Source organism: Myotis davidii, unplaced genomic scaffold (assembly GCF_000327345.1).
Source record: "Myotis davidii unplaced genomic scaffold, ASM32734v1 scaffold641, whole genome shotgun sequence".
NCBI lineage: Eukaryota > Metazoa > Chordata > Mammalia > Chiroptera > Vespertilionidae > Myotis > Myotis davidii.
Genome location: NW_006293232.1, coordinates 1,271,057 through 1,289,305, shown reverse-complemented (window position 1 = coordinate 1,289,305; position 18,249 = coordinate 1,271,057). Strand labels below are relative to the sequence as shown.

The 18,249-nt window shown below is 35.9% G+C and overlaps 1 protein-coding gene across 3 annotated transcripts in view; it reads right to left on the bottom strand.

The window, feature by feature from the left end:
* Positions 1 to 3,194: 3,194 nt before the first annotated feature.
* FAM76B (family with sequence similarity 76 member B) overlaps positions 3,195 to 18,249 on the bottom strand; it is a 23,177-nt gene continuing 8,122 nt past the window's right edge. For 2 of the 3 annotated variants that reach the window (XM_006766863.2, XM_006766865.2), the window contains exons 6-10: positions 16,500 to 16,547; positions 15,727 to 15,807; positions 14,934 to 15,069; positions 12,741 to 12,842; positions 3,195 to 5,776 (exon numbers count right to left, since the gene is read on the bottom strand). In XM_006766863.2, the coding sequence (XP_006766926.1) occupies positions 5,687 to 5,776; positions 12,741 to 12,842; positions 14,934 to 15,069; positions 15,727 to 15,807; positions 16,500 to 16,547 (457 nt within the window). In that variant the 3' untranslated portion in view covers positions 3,195 to 5,686. The remainder of the gene's footprint in view (positions 5,777 to 12,740; positions 12,843 to 14,933; positions 15,070 to 15,726; positions 15,808 to 16,499; positions 16,548 to 18,249) is intronic. The other variant, XM_006766864.2, reaches the window with a different exon arrangement.

Below are 18,249 nucleotides of genomic sequence, written 5' to 3'. Positions count from 1 at the left end.
GGAGAGAGGAGAGAGGAGAGAGGAGAGAGGAGAGAGGAGAGGGAGGGAAGGAAGAGGGGAAAAGGGAGAAGAGAGGGGGATAGAGGGAGGAAGAAAGGGAGAGAGGAAGGGGACAGGGCGAGGGAGAGAACTGAGTCAAGGATGACATCAAGGGACTTTAGCCTGAAGAACTAGAACTGAGTTGTCATTAACAGATGTGGAGACTAAAAAGAGGAGCTGACTTCAGAGGCTTTTTAGATACCCAAATAGAGATGAAACACAGTTTGGAAATTAGGAGAGAGGTGAGGTTATATGTTTGGGCTGTTGTTATATGTTTGGGAGTCATTATCTTATAAATAATATATATATAAGTTGACTTATGAAATGAATATATATATATATGAAATTCCAACTATTCAATGTAAGAAATGTGAGAAGAAACCAGCAAAAGAAACTGAGAAGGAATAAGTACTGTTGGAGAAAAACAGACCAGTGTAATGTTCTGGAAGTCAGAAGCCTTTGCACATAGTTTTTCTCTTTACATGAAAGGGTCTCATCTTAGTAACTTCCTTCTTAAGGTGATCATTTGTGAATATATGCAATATATCATATTTTCTGCAATAACATAGTTACCTGGCTGTCTCCCTTAGATTGTGAGCTCCTGAAAATAAAGATCTCTGCATCTTTGTAGCAACCAGCACAATAACTGGCACATATTACATAATACATGTTCAGTTGATACTGAGATTTAATAGGAAATGCACCCTTCTAAAATAAATTACATCAAGGCTCTCAATTAATTCAAAATTAGCAATAACTCAGACATAATTCAAATAACTGAGATGTTTAAATTCTGTGTTGGATCATACCATGAAAGGGATACCATTGCTGCCTTGAATTCAAAGTGTCTCAGCTTTTATTTTATGTGTTTGGGACTCTTGATAATATTGTATTTGATAAAAGAAAATTAGATCCATGGCTAATAACTATAAAGCCATTAATCATCCCTAATATTCTATTGCCATCAGACCCATCAAAGAGACATGCTTGAAAGCTGAAAAGGTGGTTAGCCTACGTTACCTTTAAATATTTTTAATAGATTAAATGAATCGCCTAAACATATTGTAAATCTACCATGTGCCAGAGAGTACATAAAATACTTTCTATATTAGTGCTTTATCTTATTTAAGACTTAAAACTCTATGAATTGTTAATGACACAGATAAGGAAATTGAGACTCAAAGATGTTAATATCCCCAAATTAAACATAGCTGAAATACCATATGACATCTGAAAAGTTAACAGTAATTCCTTAATATCATTAACCAGTCAGTATTCAAATTTCTGGTTATCATAAATTATAATTTTTTTCAATTTTTAAGTTTCTTTGATTCAAGGTCCAGATCAGTTCGATCATTATGACTGGTTGATATCTCCTAAGTACGTCTCATTCTGTAAGTTCCTCTCCATCACTTTTTCCCCCTTGCAACTTATTGAAGAAATAATCATGCCAATTGCATCCCTTCAGTGGCATTTCCTTGGTAGATGCTTGATCAGATTTAGGTAGAATTCATTTCCGTAAAACCAGAAAGCATGTAATGTTAAGAATGTGTCTTTTGTGTACTCTAGCAGCTGACCAATAATCTGTTCTCTTTTTCGAAGAATCCCAGTCTTAAGCAACAAATAGAATGATAGGATTAGAATACCACATTATTCACTTGCCTTATCCTACAGTATTTTTATCCCACACAATCTCAGAATAACAACACTAACACTGCCACCAACATGATCATTATAGTCAGTGTAAGATGATTTCTGCAGTTCTCTTTTTACTTTAGGACATATCCCATTAGAAAAATACACACTGAACTTTATAGCAATAAGAACAGTTCTCTGTATTGTTATGGTACCAACTGGATATATATTTAGGTATGTTTTTTTAAGATTGACTTAAGTTTTGAGAAAACAATGACACCTTTCTGACAATTCTTAGAATGCCCTTGATAAAGGGGCACTTTATAATATCAAAGTTCTAGATACCTTCTTATGTATACTGTCTCCCCAACTAGACTATTATCTTGTCTTCAACTTTTATCCTATCAAACAACCTAGTATAATCATATGCCAAAGTTTTCAAAACCTTTACTGTATGTAACCTGATTTGTTGCTTTGAAATAGCTCATTAAACATTTATATACTGTTTCCCCCCCCCAGAAAAATATTTCATGAAAGCAGTCTGAATGAAATTAGGAAAATAAAGCGTCTGTTTGGCTTGAGCCAATTATATCAAATATGTTGTTTTAGGACCTCATCCTGGATAGAAGTAGATAAAGCTTATGGTAGGTTCAATAATGGTCCTCCAAGATGTGTATATCAGAATCTGTGAATGTTGCCTTATATGACAAAAGGGAGTTTGCAGATGTGATTAAGGATTGAAAATGGGGGGACATCCAGGTGAGCCCAATGATCTATATTATAAAAGGCCAGTGGCTGTAATGCCATAACCAAATGACCAGTCACCAGGAGGTGCATTGATGGGTCTCACGGCACAGTGGGGGTCTGGGTCTCGTGTGATTTTGCACGCTTGGCCTCTAGTATATATATATATAAAAGCCTAAGCAACCATTATGACCAGTAGACCAAACGAGCAGTTGACCGAACAAGCAGTCGACCAGTTGCTATGATGTGCACTGACCACCAGGGGCAGACACTCAATGCAGGAGCTGCCACCTGGTGGTCAGTGCACTCTCACAGCTAACCTCTGCAGCCAGCCAATCTCCCGCGGTCCCTCCCCCGGCCGGCTGGCCCTGATAGGCCCCAATTGCCGGCCAGGCTGAGGGACCCACCTGTGCACGAATTCATACACCAGGCCTCTAGTGTCTTTATAAGAGGGAGCAGAAGGAGACACTACAACCAAAGAGAGGAGAGCATATGATAATGGAGGCAGAGACTGAAAGATACTAAACTTTTAGCTGTTAAGATGGAGGAAGGGGCAAAGAGCCACAGAATGCAAGAAATGCAGCCCCAGAAGCTGGAAAAGGCAAGGAATTGTATTCTCCACTAGAGTTTCATGAAGAAACCAGTGCTGTCAATACCCTGACTTTAGCCAGGGAAATTGATTTTGGACTTCTGGCCTCCAGAACATAAGGAAATCTTTGCTGTTTTAAACCACTAGGTTTGTGGTAATTTGTTACAGCAGCAATAGGAAACTAATACAAAGCTTTTGACAAGTTTTATTGTGAAATATTAGATTTAGAAAAAAGTACAAAATGTCAACAGTTGGATGTGTACAAGTACAGTATTTTAAGTCTATACATGTGAACAGCTTAACAGGTTTACCTCAGAATGCATATTTAGACCAATACAATCTAAAAAGGACTGTAATATTCACAGGCTATTAATACATAAATAGCTTGAGCCAAAATGATCCACACTGGTAAATGCTAATAGCTGAAAACAGGCTAAAAAGCACAATACAGCACACCATAGTATCTCCTTACAGGTCCACATTTAAAGAATATCAGCTCATTATGTCAATACACTATAGATCCGGGACTGGGACTCAATTGCTAATACAATTGAAATAATTTTAAGTGATAAAATAAAGTCATGGGATAAAGAGAGGGCATTTAATTAGTGCTAAATACTGTGAAACCCCTAAAAGATTTTAGCAAAGTTTAATTATTTAGATTGATTTTCAATTTTCAATGTTACCTAAAAAAGTGGGAAGGGGCACCTTTCCTTTGCAGCAGCTCCAAAAACGGTGTAAGAACTACTATACATCTTAATTTAAAACCATAATAACCACAGTGGATTGTCAAATGACTATAATCAGAATATAAAACATTAAAATCTGTGATAAGGAGGCAGTATCTAGCATTGTTCAAAGTACTGAAATTTATGAAGAACATTACATATAAGGATCTCATAAAAATAAACTGGTTTAGTTCTTCCAAGTCTTACAGATTCAGTCTTTTGCTATTACTTGAAAATTACCCTAGATTATGTTTTCAAATTTGGCAAGGAATTATTTTATATTATTTTATAATGAATGACCATAGGAATAATCTACTGAAACATGAGTCATATTACAATTACAATTATCCTGTGTTCTGAGAAAAGATGACCTTTGATGAGATTCATAATCATTGCTTGCTTAAAAACAAACCTTTCCAAAACTGACAAATTTAATAATCAATTTACTTCAAACAAATTTACCCTGCTCATAAATTCCTAAGAGAAAGAACTCTTCCACTCTATCCAATATACTAGCAATGCCTGATGCTTTAAAATTTAAATACAAGTCTGAACTGGCATATATTAAGTAGGCCATCAATTCCATTACAGGCTGAAAACAGATGGATCAGAATATAATTAGTCAATAACTTCCCATAACCTATCCCACCCTACCTTAATCTTTTATAGACAATTTTAAAGACTCTTATATAATTTTCTTATAAATAGTACCTGAATCTTAAACAAGATTCCAATTTATTCAAAGATAGTCACAGATTGATTTAAAAGTTATTTAATTTTTTCCAGATTTGCTTTAAACTTACAAATTAAGTATGGTGTACATAAATATTAACTTAGATAACCACATATTATAAGGAAAGCATATATATGGACCACTGCAGAAAAATTATAAATTTTTAAATTTTTTATAAAAGAAAAATAAATCAAAACATGTAACTTATAAAATATGAACATGAAGCCATACCACATAAAAATAAAATTACTCTATCAGAAGTGATTTAAAATTAAATCTTTGGGAAGTATTTTGACTAATTCAATGAATTCAATGACCAACAACTTCCCATATTACACAGAAACAAACCATAAAATCATCTAAAGTTTATATGCACTATCAGTTCTTAATGCAACCTCAAACATTTTACTAGCAAGTTTGATTTCCTTTTGAAATAGGCTCCTATACATATGCATTTATATACAAACATTTATTAAACATGATTTTTAAAACAACTATGTACAAAAGATCAACATTCCTATAAATAAAAACATTAGGTGGCAAAAAGGCACTTGTAAGTAAAAATCCACAGTTTATACAAAACAAAACACATTTTACCTTGAGTACTGTACAAGAAACATTAATTCCTATACCAATAATCAAAATACTAGTATACTAACTAATGTTAATTATGTAAATTTAAAAACATATTTACATATTCTCTGAAGCTCATTTAATAAAAGCACCATGATTCCTAAATCAATGTTGATGCAAAATGAAAAAACAATCACCAAAAAAAAAACCCAGTGTTCACCATTTTCCTTGTTTAAAAGCTTTTGTATTTCTAAATTGAAAACTGTTTATTTGAAATTAGCATGTTGTAAAACAAAAAAACAAAACAAAACCCTGCTTCTATGATTTCTTAAAACCATACCTACTCTATTATTGCATGTTACATTTTATAAAAAGCACTACTCATGCATTCCTTTACAACTGTTTAATACTATTGCTGGCAAAAAAGTTCCTGGATATCAAATAATATAAAGTTACTTCAAACCAGTTGAAGTTTTATTTGGATGTTTTACAACTTAAAAATGCTTATCAGTTACAAAAGTGAATAGGAAATATGCCAATTCATTTGGTGTGCAAAAATATTTTTTCACTACACAGAATTTAAGGGCTTTACTGAAATTTTTTCAAATTTACATTTTCAGCAGAAGCATTAAATCAATAACTCTCTCAGGGGGATGTTAGTATACTTCCACTTTTGTCAAACTTTTTACCCTTTGACAATGCAGCAACCTGTTTGAGTAGTTCTCTGTTTTTGGCCTGTGGGAGACAAAAACATTTAAAAGATTTAAGATTAACAATATTTGAAATATTAAGACATGCTGAAGACTACTACTTAATTAATGCTTTTTTTTTCACTTACAGAACAAGATTTCATTGAAACACTAACAAGTAAGAGTATACTTAGATTCATCTCTTTAACTCTGGCTATGTAGATGGAAAATTATAGATTGGTTTGTAAATGTCAATACAATTGTTGTCTAAGGATATCATTTTAAAAAAAACAGGCAACTTAAAGTGAATCTGCTTAAAAGAGAGTCAACATTTTATTTTATTATTATTTTTTATAAATATATTTTTACTGACTTCAGAGAGGAAGGGAGAGAAACATCAATGATGAGAGAGAATCATTGATTAGCTGCCTTCTATACACCCCCTTACTGGGGATCGAGCCAGCAACCAGGGCATGTACCCTGACTGGGAATTGAACCTTGACCTCCTAGTTCATAGGTTGATGCTCAACCACTAAGCCACACTGGCCAGGGCAAGAATAAACATTTTAAATAGAAAAAAAAGTTTGGCTCTTAATCATATAAACATGAAGTGAAAAGTTTTATTTTATGATGAATAAGATCAAATGACTCAAGTGATGATCTGGAAGGAGTATTTCCCTACGAAATGTACAAAGCCTTTTATTTTATGCTCACCAATTAACAGAATAAACTGAAGAAGTCCTTTTTGCAAAATGCTGACTTTATTACTTTGCCACAAAGACTCTAAGCTTCATGATATTCAATACTTAAAAAAAATACCCATCAGAACCATTCTTCCTAATCTTATTTTTGTTCTTTTAATTGCCATTTTGTGCTGGCTTTGATATAATTTGAGCAGTTATATCATCATTTTTAGTTTCATTAAAGGGTGAAGTTTTTTTTTCTAAAGATTCAGAATTTCACATTGTCATCGATAGGAACTGAATTTGCATTTCATTCAAATGTTGCATCCACCACTGACGAAGACAATATCCTTGAGCCAATGTGCTGTGTCATATTTTGACTATCTCCCTATGTAATCTCCTGACTATGGAAATGTAAATACAGTGGGGCCCTGACTTACGAGTTTAATTCATTCCATGATGGAGCTCGTAACTCAAATTACTTGTATGTCAAATCATAAAGTGAACGAGTGAGACATGTGATGCTGGGCTGATGTTGTAGCATTCACTGTGACGTTTGCTGTGCCAACTAGCGGTGGGGTATCTGAAGCTGGCTCATAACCCGAATTTTAGCTCGCAACTCAAAAGCAAAAAATCGGCCGAGAGATGGCTCGTATCTCGAAAAACTCGTTAGTCAGGACACTCATAAGTCAAGGCCCCACTGTAATGACTCTCCATATATACAAGTACATTAATGATCATATCCTTTCGGAGCTTTTGAGCCAAAATGGGGAGAGTGCCGACAATAGTTTGAAATCTGAGCACTGACCTAAAATAACAGAATTTTAAAAGATATCCTCTGGTTATATTTCCAAACCTTTTCCCTTCACAAGTCTGAAGAGTTCTTATTATTTAGGTAGACTCCATTTTAACCTCAGTGCTTCATCTTCTACCCTAACTTTAGCCTTTCTATGGCAACATAACACCCTGCCTTCTCTGCATACCATCTTAAAAGCAGTTTCATGAAACAGAAACCTTTGCAGGCTTTGTGCTTTCACTTCCCCACTCTTTTCCAAACTCTCCCTAATTAATACCTATGACCTCCAAAATGCAAATATTCTTAGAGCAATATTATATTTGTAAATCAAAAGTTTTTTTTTCATGTTTGACCCCATAATTAACAGCATTTCTCTGTTCTTGGTTGTTCAATATTTAAGGTGGTAATTAAGAATTTCAATTTCAAATTTAGAAAACCATCAAGAATTTAAAAGGGCCTTGACCGGTTTGGCTCAGTGGATAGAGCATGGGCCTGCGGACTAAAGGGTCCCAAGCTCGATTCCAGTCAAGGGCATGTACCTTAGTTGTGGGCACATCCCCAGTAGGAGGTGTGCAGGAGGCAGCTGATCGATGTTTCTCTCTCATCGATGTTTCTAACTCTCTATCCCTTTCCCTTCCTCTCTGTAAAAAATCGATAGAATATATTTAAAAAAATTTTTTTTAAAGGATTTTTATTTTTCCTTAAAACTAAAGTTGAGAAATTCAGAGGACAAATCATTAAAAATGCCTGACAGTTAGTGATCATGATCAACTGCCTATTACTCAGCTGACCAGTCCTAGTCAAATGTAGATTTTAATTGTTTTCTTCCTTTCTTTTTTGAGGTGACATCTATAATAATAAAAGCTAATATGCCAATTAGACCGGACAACCTTCTGAACAAAGCCGGGGCTGCAAGGGCTGAGACTGCTGCCATGGCGGGCGGGGGCCAAGGCAGAGGCAGCCGCCACGGTGGTGGGGGCCGAGCCCCTTGCACAAATTTCGTGCATCAGGCCTCTAGTTGGTTAATAAAATTATTATATAGGTTCCAGGTGTATAATTACAATTCTATTACAGATCATCTGAAAACTCCATTGTGTGTTCACCACCCAAAGTCAAATCTCCTTCCAACACCATATATTTGACCTCTTTTACCACTTTACTACCTCTTCCCCACGTGCTTCCCTCTGGTAACCATATTGTTATCCGTGTCTATGAGTTGTTGTTTGTCTTGTCTATTCATTTGTTGATTCCAGTTTTGTATCTCATATATGAGTAAAATCATATAGGTCTTGACTTTTTCTGTCTGACATTTATTTCCTTAGCATATTTTCAAGAGTGATCCATGTTGTTGCAAATGGCAGTATTATTTGTTAGATACAGATTTAATTTATAGTTGAAATAGACTCACTGGCCAAAAAAGAAGTATCTTAACAAATTTTAAAATACAAATTTATGAAGAGCATGAAAAAGGATATGTCTGCAAATTTGCTTCAAAGAGATCTCTATCAGATCTGTAAGTTATCCTAATAAAAGCCTAATATGCTAAGTGTCCAGTCGTCTGGTCAGCCATTCAACCAATCAAAGCATAATATGCTAATGATATGCTAAGGCTGCTCAACTGCTCGCTATGATGTGCACTGACCACCAGGGGGAAGATGTTCTAATAGGTAGATTAGCTTGCTGCTGGGGTCTGGCTGATTGGGACTGAGCAAGACAGGCCTGACAGGCTCTGGAGCCCTCCCACAGCCCCTCCCCTGCATCCCTCCCCAGGCCCGATAGTGCACCGGTGGGGTCACTTGGCCTGGCCTGCGCCTTTCACAGTCCAGGACCCCTCAGGGGATGTTGGAGAGCTGGTTTTGGCCTGATCCTGCAGGTCAGGCCGAGGGACCCCACTGGTGCATGAATCTGTGCACTGGGCCTCTAGTCTACACTAATAAAAGAGAAAAATGGTAATTGGCGTACGACGTTACCCTTTTCATTGGCTAATCAGGGCTATATGCAAATTAACTGCCAACTCAGATGGCAGTTAATTGACAACAAAGATGGCGGTTAATTTGCATATGTAGGCACAATGCAGGGAGGCGAAAGGGAAAGCAGGAAGAAGCCCCCTGCCACTGACAGTGATCGGAAACCCAGGGGGGCAGGGGCAGGGGCGGAGCCCGCGCTATCGCGGTGTCCCCCACTGCCACTGCAGGTCCCCGCTGCCCGGGCCGGACGCCTAGGCCAGAGGCGTTAGGCCTGGGCAAGGGGCAAAGCCAGCAATCGGAGGGGTCTGGGGGTCCCCTGCCCAGGCCTGACGCCTGGGCCAGAGGCATCAGGCCTGGGCTGGGGGCAGAACCAGTGATGGGGGGGAAATGAGTTTTTAATTTTCACATTTTAAGTATGAAATACCAGAAGTAAAAAATTCGGTAATGATAGCAATTTTCCCTTTTTAATTCTATAGCAGCTAATTTTCAACCTGTACTTATATATTCAATCTCCTAATCATGACACTAATAAATTCAATTGCCAATAAATTATGTTAAAAAAAATGCCTTTCAGAAAAATAAACAGTACACCAGTTGTTAAATGGAGACAAGCCTCAAACTGTCTATTCTAATATAGGTACAAAAATATATTTTATAATGCAACATTTAAATATAAGCACTCAAAATTTATATGCTAATATAACTTCTTTATTACACACCCTTAAAAATCCATTACATTATTTTAAAGCTCTTAAGCAAGTTAAGTTACAAATGTTTAGAAATGCTGGCCTAACCAAAAGGTTATCTAGAATAGGAAGCACACATATCCTGCTTTGAATCCTGGCTCTGCTACTTATCTGCTATGTAATCCGGAGTCTATTTTTTCACAGGTAAACAGAAACTTCACCCCCCCATAACAGGAGTTGAAAGAACTAAATCCTATTAATAAAAGTCTAATATGTTAAGTGTCTGGTTGACCATTCAACCAATCAAAGTGTAATATGCTAATAATATGCTAAGGCCACTCAACTGCTCGCTATGACGTGCACTGATCACCAGGGGGCAGATAGCCGACTGGTCGGCCAGTCGCTCTGACATGCACTGACCACCAGGAGGAAATGCTCCAACCGGTAGGTTAGCTTGCCGCTGGGGTCCAGCAGATCAGGACTGAGCGAGACGGATCGGACATGCCGTGGAGCCCTCCCACGGTCCCTCCCCGACCCCAATCGTGCACTAGTGGGGTACCTCGGCCTGGCCTGTGCCCTTTTGCAATCCAGGACCCCTCAGGAGATGTTGGAGAGCCGGTTTCAGCCCCATCTCACAGGCCAGGCCGAGGGACACCACTGGTGCATGAATTCAAGCACCGGACCTCTAGTAAATATATAAAACACTTAGCCAAACACAGTAGCTCCTACATAGTAGGCACTCAAATGTTAGTACTCTATCCTCTTTCATCAACTCCTAAATGAAAGGCAGCTACTTTAATTTGTGATTCTTGATATTTTAGGTAATTTAGGGTGTTTGTGGGTGTGTTTTTTTGGTATTTTGTGCAATTTTTTCTTGTTATGCTCAATGCTTTTTCCCCCCAGATTTGAAAGTTTAATAAGTTTTGAGAGCTATTATAGAGTAAGGTAAATTTCCTGCTACAGGGTTCAGTTTCTTATCACAAAAAGATAAGTCAAAGAGTTAACTATATTTACTCACCTACTAGTACATGGTTGCTAAAGGGAATGGGATTAAAAGAGGGTATTTAGCTGTAATAGAATGACTCCAGATATGTGAAAGTGGTCTGATAACAAGAATGAAACAGAAAATCTAAGTAACATGAGATGGTAAGAAAACTATAGAACAGGAGAAAGTACAGTCAAATCAAAGTCAAAAGATATAGGTTTCTATGTCACTTCCAACTAATTATGTGAACACAGTTTCATACCACATAACCAAGTTATCTTAAGGAGCAAAAAATGATAGACTATGTAAACTCACATTGAAAATGTCATACTTCTATATAAATACTAGTCATTATTCTCTCATATGAAAACTTAGCTATCAATCAAGAGGTCGGCTTAACATGCCAATCAGGCTAAAATGACAAAGATAGTAAATATAGTAAATACTGTAAATACACTAAAAAATGAGACAATAAACTGCTCTTTTGAACAGAAGTACTAAGTTTTATCATATTTAAATACCGCTCACAGTTTTTCTGTTACTTCATTCTGGATTAACTCCAGAGTTTTGGTTATACCACATTGAATCAGAACAGAGGTCATCATACAGAAGATTTTGTTCCCAGGTAATCATTCAACATTAATAACTGAATGAGGAAAATAAGAGTAAATAAAAATAAAAATAATTAGTGAACACAGTTCACTAAAAATAAAAGTAAAACTAATACTTGCTGGTGATGATAAACAATAATGCATAAGAAATCTAATATATGGGGAATCTCCCAGGACAGAGGGAAAAGGGGCAGTTACATAAATCACCACGCATTCAAAGAATTACCTGAATGCCTATTATGTGCCAGGTTCCATGCAAGATTTCTCTTCAAAATTCTTTGTAATAGTACAAAGAATAAGTTAAGAGTAGCGTAGACAGAGATAAGAGTAAATAACTTGTACTTCAAATTTCAACAGGTTTTCCTAAATCTAATTCTAATCTTACACAATTTAAACTATTGATGAAGAATACAAAGCCAAAAGATAGACACAGCAAATATTCTTTGGTGTTGCATTGTTTAAAACAAAAAACAAAAAATAGGGCAAAATCCTTACTTCCCAAGCTGCACTCTCCCATCAAGAGTCTAAAGCTGTGTGCTGGCATGTGCTATGCTCTTAAAACTTCTGAAAACCCTGTTACCCAAAGATTAATTCTACAATGAAAGACCATAAACCAATAGGATATGTAATTAATTTAATGTGGTCTAATTTCTAAATTTATGAAACCTAGATGAGAAAAAACTTGGATGCTCTCCATCTCAGTGTGCCAGACATGAGATATTACCTTCTTTGTAACTGTGGTGACTCTTGGCTTCATCATTCAGTTGTTTGCTATATAAAAATCCTACTGAGTATATATGCTTATCAGTATTTTGAGATTGACCTAGTGCCTTACATCACTGCAAACAATGTAAAGTTCCTCCACTTGAGGCCCTGAAAATTAGTTTTCTACACCCATCTCCCTTCCCATTATGTGGGAGGAAATAGGAAGAATAACTGCACAATGTACTAAAGACCTTGTTTTCACATATCCAATATTTAATGTTTTGCTTTACAATGATCACTGTAAAGCCATCCTCCTCTAAAAATTTCATTTGATGTTTAGGCAGAAGTTTTCAAAATTAATATTGAATCCCCTATTGAGTGATTTCTTTTAATGGGAATAGGATTAAGCAATAACTTTTAATGGGTGTAGGATTAAGAACTATTGTGAAATCTAAATCAAAGCTGAAAATGCACCAAATATGCATAAAACGGGAATACCAATACCCACCAAAGGCAATGAATACTATTAATGAAGTTTAGCTTTCCTCTTATAGTGTATATAAATAATGTCACTTACCTGAAGTTGTTCCACAGTTTCTTTGTGAGCTTTTTCCATACTGTTCATCTTTGTTCTCAAGTTTGATTCTTGGTACTGAAAGTCTGCCTTTAGTTCAGTTAACTAATAAAAACAAAAAACACCATATATACGTATATGTGTATGAGATCATTTTAAATATTCTTTACCATAAACTCACAATTCATTATAAAAATGGAAGATGTTAACAATGGCTTCCTGAGTTTTATAACATATCTATAATTTCTGCTTTGTGAAATGATAAATTGTCTACTTTAGTATAATTTTAATGTTAAAATAATATTAAACCATCATTTAAACTTTTGAAAAGTTGCCTTTTTGTTTTTATTAAGGGCTTCAGCCCAGCTAGTGTGGCTCAGGGGTTGAGGGTGGATCCAGCAACCAAAAGGTCACTGATTTGATTCCTGGTCAGGGCACATGCCTGGGTTGTAGGCTGGATCCCCCACCCAGTAGGCAGTGTGCAGGAGGCGGCCAGTCAATGTTGTTTCTCTCTCATGAATATTTCTATTCCTCTTCCTCTAGAAATAGGCAGGCTGGCTCTAGAAATCACTAAATAAAGTGAAATAAATTCAAGAAAATAACTTGGTTGTCTTAGATTTACATTTATAAGAAAAACTGCAAATATGTAACTACTTTAGACTTAAAATTATTACTTTCCTTACATCACTGCTAATCCCCATACCCGTTAGTGTTTTTTAAGAAAAAAGGAACACTAACAAAAGCAGAAAACTCAATGTATGCACTAATATAGAATAATTATGCTAGGAAAAGGAAAAGTAGCTAAAAAAGTCAAAATTCCACAATTCATTACTACTTGGTTTTGGAAACATTATTATAGTAAACTTACCATTTTATTTAACCTTTATCTGGGTTAATACAGATATTCCCATCTTAGTGCAATAGAAATGTCTCTGAGATTTTGAGCATGAAACAAATTTCCATAAAAGCCCACTAATATAAAAAATCCTGCAATAAAAAATGACCCTAACAAATAAGACACTTACAACTATCCTATTTTTCTTATGTCAATCCTAAATTTCCTATACTGAATTTGCTTAAAATAAGGTACAAATGTATTGAAAAAAAATTAGATCCGCTAAACCATCAAGGTATGGGAAAATGTAACATTAAAGTTGTTGAATGCCAGAGGAAAAACTAGCTCAAACTGAAGCACTACTATAGATACTTAGAAACAGGTAATTCACGTACATTTTTATAATCTATATTATAAAAGGACTGTGGCCCTAACGCCATAACAACCAAAGACTGGCGTGGGTGGGTGGGGCTGTGTGATTTCACGCACTGGGCTTCTAGTCAAATTATAATTTTAAAATTAATGTTTGTAATATTTTCCTACTGCATAAGATATCTGAAATAGAATAAACTAGTCTACGACAATAAAACAAGTACAAACGTAGGTTCTACCCTCAAAGATGAGAGTCTCTATTGAGTCTTAGAACAGTAATAGCATTATGAGCACTTACACATGCGAGGAGCTGTGGTAAGTACTTTACACATTCATTTAATAGTAACAACCATCCCATGTGATGGCATTAACACTCTCATTTTTAAAATGAGAAAATTGAGATCCAAAAAGGTGAAAACATTCTGCTCAAGTTCACCCAGAGAGTGTCAGAACTTTTCACTAAATAGGGAACATTTTGATATCCTTTTTGATCAAGTCCCATGAATACTTCCTACAAAATGATTTTAGACATATAATGCTAATCACTGACTAAAACACAGGAAATTACCACAAATTTACTTTCACCAGTTATTTGATCTCAACTGAAATAAATACATGATTGGATTATCACCAACTATATTCAAATGCTTTCTTAAATCTTAAGAATCCACATAATATACCATATATATCTCATTTTCAAATTAATACATTAGATCTATTTTAAATTACAGGCTTACTGAAAACTAATGTTCAGAAATTATAACAATTCTAATTAGCTCTCTACTGACTCTTAGAACAAAAATTCTGAAAGTCTATTTTATCTATCTTCACTAATGGCTTAGGTTCCAATTTGGGCTTTTGTTATGTGTCCTACAAGAATCATGTATAACAAACATTACCAATTATTAAAGAAAGTCTAATAAAATTCACATTTATCAAGCAAGAGTCAAAATGTAAGTTTTACAGGCTTCAGTGAGCCATGTACTTACCTTTTTATCTTTTTCTAAAATGGTCTGGTCTCTCTGCTGTAAGAGACGTTTAAGTGACATCACTTCTTCTTTCAGTTGACTTATAAGGACAAAATTGTCTGTTCCCCCACTATCTGCTGACTGATTTATAGAGCTACTAAAAAGAAAAAAGTAAAACAGAGTTAAATGAAGTAGAAGGAAAATAAGCAAGTGTTCAAATTGCATAAATTAGACAATTCCACAAACATCCTTAAGGCTAATGCAAAAAAATATGTACCTGACAGAAATGGATGCAACTGGCAAATTACCTTACTAATGGCACACATTACATACACCTGCAGAAATATAATTCAGTATTAGCTTTTAGGGGGTCAATACTTCTAGTGTAAAGCAATAGGCAGCCAATTTGTACAGTAACATCAGCAAACTTTTGGCTAATGAACTAAAACAAAGTCACGTTCATAATACTTTACATCTAAAAACATTTTCAAAGCAGGCCAATTTAAAATATCACAATTAGATTTGTGTTTCATTGAAGAATTATTAAGATAAAAAGAATGTTCTCTATTCAGATTTGTTTTCCTTTTTTCAAAACCCAAATTTATTTCCCAAATAGAACAACATAGTTCAGTGCCACTTTCTTATTGCCAAAATTAAGTTAAAATTTTTTAACTGTTATGTTTACTCTTCTGAATGACTCAAAGAAGTCAATGTAGAAGATACATGTTTCTGTTCTTTCACCTAGTAGTAACTGGCAATCAACTATAACTGTTTTCAACTAAGTTGGATTTTCGCTAAAGGAATTCATTTTTACCTATCTCCATTAGATGGCTTAGATTCCAATTTGGGCTTTTTCTTTGGAGTTTCATTCTGAATTGCTGCAGAGGATTTATGGCTGAAACCAAACATTAATAAGAATAATTAGAGGAAAAAGGGCTTTGGCACCAAATGATAAGTTATTTTTCTTCCCCCCAAATATTACCAAACATCATTGATTTTTTTAAAAGACTAAGTAACAAGGTTAATGGGAAATCGCATTTAAAAAATACTTTTCAATATACTTCAGAAAATATGTTAACACCAGAGGCTGGGTGCACAAAATTCGAGTGGGGGGGGGGAGGGGGAACCCTCTCCAATCCAGGACCGCTCGGGGGATGTCCGACTGCCTCTTGAAATCTGGGACCACTGACTCTAACAGCTCGCCTGCCTACCTGATTGCCCCTAAATGCTCCCCTGCTGGCCTGATCACCCCTAACCGCCTCTGCCTCATTCTGCACCCAGGGGCCCAGGAATCCCTCCTCTGGCCAGTTGCAGGCATCTGGGACCCGGGCTTCCTTCCCTCTAGCCGGCCGCAGCTGCAGGGGACTGTGGGTGGGCAGCTTTGCCCGGGGCCGTAGGCGCCCGGGACCACAGGACGGGTGGCTTGTCCCTCTCCTGGGCCGCACATTGGCTGGTCCCCATTCCTCTCTCATGAGCTCATTTGTGCCTGGCTGGTCCCCATTCCTCTCTCACCAGTGTTGAGTGTCTGAGTCATTACGACGTTGACGACCATTTGCCCATTAGCTCTTTATTATATAGGATATTTACCTCTGTTTCCACAGTCCCTGCTCTTGTTCTGGACTCAGATTGCTGATTCTGAAAAATATATAAATGGCATCTAGTAACAACATTTATTTAATACATCTACATTTAATAACATTCTTCCCAATGAATTTACACTATATATGCTTATTATAATCTCTTGTTCAGAGAAAGGCATATTCAATTGAGCAAATGTGTATTGAATAAATCACATTCTAATAAGATGCATTCTAATCAGATGACTGCTAGTCATCTTAAGTTCTTCAAAAAAGGTACAAAGACAGGGACTGAATTTTATTTTAATGAGGACCTCCAAATTCAATTTACTATCATACTAAGGGTGGGAGGATATGACCATGAAACACCACAAAAGGGATTTATAATTATAAACTCTGAGAATCATCATACTTAAGCTGCCCTTACTATTTCAGATAGATTTCTACCTTTAGAGTCAGGCCTTCCTAATAATCCTACATGAAGATTCTTCCTTTGGAGTAATTCAAGTTGCTCAAAACAGTGTATCAAGTTGAACCAGGAAATATCTTTTTTTTTTTAAATATATTTTATTGAGTTTTTACAGAGAGGAAAGGAGACAGAGAGTTAGAAACATCGATGAGAGAGAAACATCGATCAGCCGCCTCCTGCACACTCCCCACTGGGGATGTGCCCGCAACCAAGGTACATGCCCTTGACCGGAATCGAACCTGGGACCCCTCAGTCCGCAAGCCGACGCTCCATCCACTGAGCCAAACCGGTTTCGGCAGGAAATATCTTAATGTCTTTGTTTCCTTCCTACTTTTTCTAAGAACTCTCTCCAAAGTCTCTAGATCTTTCTTTAATCAGTACTCTGAAGAAGTCATCCTGAAATACTGGGAAATTTCATAGTAACAACTGATTTAACTTTTACTTATAATTAGTACTATTCCACTTCCCTTTCATTATGCCATAGTATCAATATAGCCACTTCATAATGCACTATGAAGCCTACAAAGTTCCCCATCCTTGCACATTAGCCAATTCTCCATTAACCCCTAGTTCACTGACTCAACATGTACAGAGCATCTACTACGTATATATTTATGCAATAAAAGAGATGTAGAAGCCCTGGGTTGTGTGGCCTTTTTCAAGGTACTTAAAATTCCTTAGTTCTCTCATCTATAAAATAGATATACTACATCTGAGGATTAATGAGTTATTTGTGTATGTATAAATATATATGTACATATATACATACACACACACGTCTGTGTATAAATTTTTTCTATTGTTTTAGTCTAGAAGTTTTTTTTAAGCAAAAGTAAAAAACAAATCATGTTCTTAAAAATCACTTCTAAGTAAATATCATCTAATCTATATACCTGAGTTTTTCCTTACATGTGGCAATGTATGGCAACCCTAAGAAATTCAGTTGCCATTTTGTTTATTTTAAAAAACTTCATTAGTAGCAGTAGCAAACCATAAAATCTCATGTGAATTAATGGCACTATCCAGATTTCAAAGTGAGAACTATCATATTAATAATGATTAAACTGAAATAGAATTCTCATCCTCACTTTCTGAGGTGGGCCATTTCTGGATCCAGACTGACCAGAATTTCTTCTCTTACCCCCCTTCCATGACTGTATTTCATATGTATGCTCCTCATAATTTTTCTAATCTACTGAACTTAAGATAGGACCCCACAAACTGGTTAGTTGCAGGTCAAAGGTCTATATCCATCAAATACAAAACAGTATTTCCATTTCTAAAGTAATCA